Source organism: Mesoplodon densirostris, chromosome X (assembly GCF_025265405.1).
Source record: "Mesoplodon densirostris isolate mMesDen1 chromosome X, mMesDen1 primary haplotype, whole genome shotgun sequence".
Classification (NCBI taxonomy): Eukaryota; Metazoa; Chordata; class Mammalia; order Artiodactyla; family Ziphiidae; genus Mesoplodon; species Mesoplodon densirostris.
This window is the reverse complement of record NC_082681.1, coordinates 76,576,549-76,581,738: the sequence shown is the minus strand read 5'-3', so window position 1 is coordinate 76,581,738 and position 5,190 is coordinate 76,576,549. Positions and strand designations below refer to the sequence as shown.

The 5,190-nt window shown below is 55.6% G+C and overlaps 1 protein-coding gene across 2 annotated transcripts; it reads left to right on the top strand.

Annotated features, from left to right (window-relative positions):
• The first annotated feature begins 1,300 nt into the window (after positions 1–1,300).
• LOC132482726 (polyadenylate-binding protein 1-like 2) lies at positions 1,301–4,126 on the top strand. 2 transcript variants are annotated; one of them, XM_060088074.1, is made up of 2 exons: positions 1,301–1,324; positions 3,524–4,126. In XM_060088074.1, the coding sequence occupies exons 1-2, from the start codon at positions 1,301–1,303 to the stop codon at positions 4,124–4,126; spliced, it is 627 nt and encodes a 208-aa protein (XP_059944057.1). The 2 variants fall into 2 exon arrangements, with proteins under 2 accessions (XP_059944057.1, XP_059944058.1); XM_060088075.1 differs by lacking the exon at positions 1,301–1,324 and having other exon boundaries at positions 3,404–4,126.
• The last annotated feature ends 1,064 nt before the right edge of the window (positions 4,127–5,190 follow it).

The window sequence follows — 5,190 nt, the reverse complement described above, 5'->3', positions numbered from 1 at the left end:
GTCTCCAAACAATGGGCCCAGAAGCTCTTCTCGTCATCCCCACATCCCCTACCTCCCAGCAATTATGGCTTCCCCTTGGCTGCTGCCTCCTCAGGTCCCTCTTGGTGGCCACCTGGAATGGTGAGGCAAACTTCATCTGCCTCCTGCCTACAAGCAACCTAGACCCTCAGGAGATGGCTCCTAAGAGTGGTGACAGTGACCACCTTGGTCAAGGCACCAGCAGTACAGCAAGCTTTTCCTAAGTCTCTGTCCCTGCCCTTTGCTTGCACCCTGTCTAGGGGCAGAGTGCTAGACTTTGCAAGCTGGCGAGACACACGTCTGTATGTCTGCTTCTCAGCCATCTTGGGATGCTTTCCAGCCAGCGATGAGAAAGTTCTCACTGCCTCATACCCCATGGTGACCCAGTCAGTTCTGAAGGTTCAGGGTTGCTCTATCATGTTCAATTGCCCAGGTCCAGCCAACGCTGCCACCACAGAAAACAGCTTTATTGACCCAAGGAAGGTGGATGGGTGGGAGTGAGGGGGAGGTGAGAATATGTGCTGGGCAGATGAAACTCCATGGCCACCATAGTCCAACCACACAGCACATATAGCCCTCTGCTGGCATTTCTCTTATTTGTATGGGCAGCCTGAGCTTTAGTGGAGTGAGGAAAGGCACTATGGTTTGATCATGTTTTTACATCTGACCCCGAAGTCCACAGTTCAATGCCTGGCTCACGGTAAATGTGAAGCCCCTACTTATGGAAGGAAAGGAGGGACGGAGGGAATGGTTGTTCTGACTCTTTTGGAACTGGTCACAACTGTCTTCTTTTTGTTCTATCAGCTCTGTCTCAGGGGCGTGTGTGTGTGTGTGTGTGTGTGTATGCATTTACATGTGTATTGATGGGTTTCTCTCCGGTTTCATTGAGATATAATTGACATATAACACCGTATAAGTTTAAGGTGTACAACATGATTTGATATAGGTACACATCACTAAATGATTATCACAAGAAGTTTAATAAACATCCATCACCTCAGTTAGTTACACTCTGTTTTCCCCTTGTACTGAGAACTTTTAAGAGCTACTCTCTTAACTACTTTCTGTGTTGATGTTTAGTTTGTACTCTTCTAAAGATCTGATCATACCGAGTCCCTCCTTGAATGTACTGAGTGGACCCCGTGAGCTTGGGTATAGAGTCCAAGCACCTTAGCTTGCTTGTCAGGGCCCCCCACACCTTCCAGCCCCACCTCCTGCCATATACTCTTGGAGATCATGAGCTCTGTCCACACCAGATTATTAGGCATGACCAGAAGTGCCCATGCATGTGCTAGCATGCTATAGAGCCTTGGACACAGACTGATGCCTCTGTCTGGAGTTCCTTCCCTTCTGCCTCGATGTGGTGGACTGCTACTCATCTTTCAGAGCTCGCCTTCGGGGTTTTGTCTTCTGGAAAGCCTTGCTTGATTCCTACCAGGAATGGTTAGTAGCTGGGTCCTCCTTTCTGGAAGAGGTGGGACTCTAGCCTCTGTTGCCCTCTACTCTAATGGTTGCTCGCTTGCCTATCCCCTCAGCTTTTGGTCTTGTGTGGCCTCTCTGCTCCCACAATACACTCTGCTCACCTTTCCTCACCTTGCCCCACACCTCCAACACATCAACATTCACTGCTCACTTACCACACTGCCTGTCTCTGAGCCCCCAGTGCCAAGTACTGGGTAAGGCTTCCATAATTACTAGCTGGTGAACTGGGATGAGACACCTCATTCTAGAGAGATTTCAGGTTTTGTTTTTCTTTTGAACGTGGATGTGCCTTTCTTGGTTCACGTTGGGAACCTCAGCACCTTGAGGGCAGAGACAAGAGCAAACTAGTGCCTGGCTCTGGACCAGGCCCTGTCCCCAGCTCTTGATTTGGCTTACCTCACCTATCATGGAGGACAGCACTAAGGACAGGGTGCTCTTGATTCCCCCGCTTCCAGGCTGCATGAATTGAGACTGGATGGGTGGGACGAGTTGGGGGTGGGTGGGGGCTGAAGAACCCCAGGTCCCTAGTTCTCCCATAGTCTGGAACAGGGACAGAGTTTCTAGCCCAGACTGTCCACTCCCAAGGTCAACCTTGGGAGTTGACCGGTCTATTTCCTCTTGCCTCCCGGACCCCTGTATATCCCTAGGGGCCAGCAACGGTCCATAAATATTTGTGGCATGGCATTATGGATGAATGAATACGTGTTTCTGTGTTCTTTATTTCCTCTTCTGCAAGTGTTGCAGAGGAGGGAAAGAGCCGGAAAAGGGGGAGGAATCTCTGAGAAAATGGGTCAGCAGGCTGCAGTGGGAGCTTGCCCCACTCGCCCCAGCTCCAGCTCAGAGTAAGAGTTGCTGCCTTGGTGGCGGTGATGTTGGAGAGCGTGTGTGCCTTGAGGTGGGGAGAACCCCTGAACGTGAGAAAACCATTTTTCTTGGCTTTGTTTAGGCCGGGCAAGTGTATTCTCAACGCCACCCACCTTCTCTTGCAAGGTGCTTGATTTAATCATTTAAATGTTCTATGGGGAGAGGAAGGATAAAACAAAACTCCCTAAATCTAACCCAGATCCCCTCGGTCCACATGGAGCCCTTTCCCTGGCTTCCTCTTCAAACACCTCCAGCCGATCCGACAGGCTGAGGACTCACACTCCCGCCCCCCAACCTCAAGCCTCCCGCTCCCGCCCCCTCCCACCGTCCGCGGCCCCGCAGCCCCGCAGCAGCCACAGGGGGAACCAAAGAGACAGAAGCCTTCCCAGCTGCCCGGACCACAGACGCCAACACCCCCCGCCCCCCACCACACGCCGCCCGCCCGCGCCCCGCACGCTAGCCCACGACCGAGCGGCGGCCGCAGCAGCAGTGGGCTGCAGGCTGCTGCGACTCGCACCGGTGCGCTCCTGGCAGCGCTCGCCATACCAGGTGACTGGGACTCGCCAGATCGGCTGGCCCGGGGTCCCGCGCCCCAGCTCGCGCTCGCGCCCCCGGCCCGGGTTCCGGCGCCCACCCGCCCTCCTGCCCTCTCCCGCCTCTCCGCCCCCCAGCTCGCGGGAAGGGAGGTCGCGGCAGCGGCCCGGGGGCACCGGCGACCGTGGCGACAGCGGCGACAGTGGCGGCGGCGGTGGCGGCGGCGGCGGCGGCGGCGGCGGAGGCTGCGGCGGCAACCGTGGCAGAAGCGGTGGCGGAGGCCTCCGTGGCGGAGGCGGAAGCAGAGGTGGAGGCTGAGTTGGAGGCCGAGGCCTCAGCAGAGGAGGCAGTGGCGGAGGCCACCCTGGGGGAGGCGGCGGCAGCCCTAGCGGGGGAGGAGGCGGAGGCCTCCCTGGCGGCAGCGGCAGTGGCCGTGGCGGAGGCCAGTGCGGCCGAAGCCGCCGCCGCGGCAGAGGCTGCGACGCCCCCCTTGGGGGAGGCGGAGGCGGATGCGGATGCGGATGCAGATGCGGAGGTGGCGGCGGCGGTAGCGGCGGCGGCGGTGGCCGCCGCGGATGCTGATGCGGAGACGGGCGGGGGCTCCGGGGGGAATCCGGACTTTCCTATGGCTTCGCTGTACGTGGGCGACCTGCACCCTGAGGTGACGGAGGCAATGCTGTACGAGAAGTTCAGCCCGGCCGGGCCCATCCTCTCCATCCGCATTTGCAGGGACAAGATCACCCGCCGCTCCTTGGGCTATGCGTATGTCAACTACCAGCAACCGGTGGACGCCAAGCGGGCCCTGGAGACCCTGAACTTTGATGTCATCAAGGGCAGGCCAGTGCGCATCATGTGGTCCCAGCGGGACCCCTCGCTCCGCAAGAGCGGGGTGGGCAACGTCTTCATCAAGAACCTGGGCAAAACCATCGACAACAAGGCGCTGTACAACATCTTCTCGGCGTTCGGCAACATCCTCTCCTGCAAAGTGGCCTGTGACGAAAAGGGGCCCAAGGGCTACGGGTTCGTGCACTTCCAGAAGCAGGAGTCCGCCGAGCGGGCCATCGATGCGATGAACGGCATGTTCCTGAACTACCGCAAAATTTTCGTGGGGAGATTCAAGTCGCATAAGGAACGAGAGGCCGAAAGGGGAGCCTGGGCCAGGCAGTCCACCAGTGCTGACGTCAAGGATTTCGAGGAAGACACCGACGAGGAGGCCACCTTGCGATGAAGACACCCCAGGAGCGAGCCAGCCAGCAGAGCCAAACCTTGGCTCCCACCCGGTTTACAACCCCACCATCTGCCCCCCTAACCCACCAGCAGTGTATTGTATTGGGAGTGCAGGTCTCTCTCTCTCACAACCGCCCCCACCCCACTGTCTTCCTTCCCTCCATCTCTCCCTCCCTCCGCCTGTCTCAGTCCCTCTCCCTCTGTGTCTCTCTCTGACTTTCTCTCCACTCCCCTCTCGTCCCTACCCCTCCTCTCCCCTCCCTTCCCCCCACACCCACCTTGGGTGTTGTGAATAATCTTGCTAATCTGTGCCACTTGACAGGTTAAAGGCTGTCTTCTCCTTGTGGTTTGGTTTAAAAAGCACTTTCTCTCTTTGTTTATTGCACAGGTGATACAATTTCATGGTAGAAACATCAGGAAGGAGAAGGAAATCAGATGAGGGAAACCCAAGAGAATAATTGCTCCCTATGACCCTACTACCCGGAGACAACCACTTTTACCATTTCCGTGTGCTGTTTTCCAGGCTCTCTCCTCTCCTTCTCTCTCCCTCCCTTCCTCACCTCCACCCCACCTTCCCTCTTAACACACTGTTATAGAATGGTTCATGTATGTGGTGTTTCTTAATCTGCTTTTTCAAAAACTAAAACCAAACAAAAATCAACCCATTGAACTTCTTTCCACGTTATTCAACAGGCTTAGGAAACGTCATCTTCAGTGCCTGAAGAGTGTATCGATGGACCCTAACATTTCTGTAGTCATTCCTGCATTGTTGGACATTCAGGTGGTGCCTAGTTCTCTCCCTGTGTTTAAACCCAGCACTGTGTATACTCCAATGAGTGAATTCTTCCGTGTCGAGCCAAATCTTCGCTAGCATACCTGATGATCTTAACTGTGGACTTGCAGGATCCACATATGGACATTTTAAAGACTTTTCCTGTGTGTTGCCAAATGGCCCCTTCATAAGCATTGTACCGATTTGCATTCATGCCAGCCAGCTCAGCTAGTAAAAAGAGTATGCCCATTTCCCCTGCATAGTCTCCTGGTCACTGTAATTGATGTGTGTGT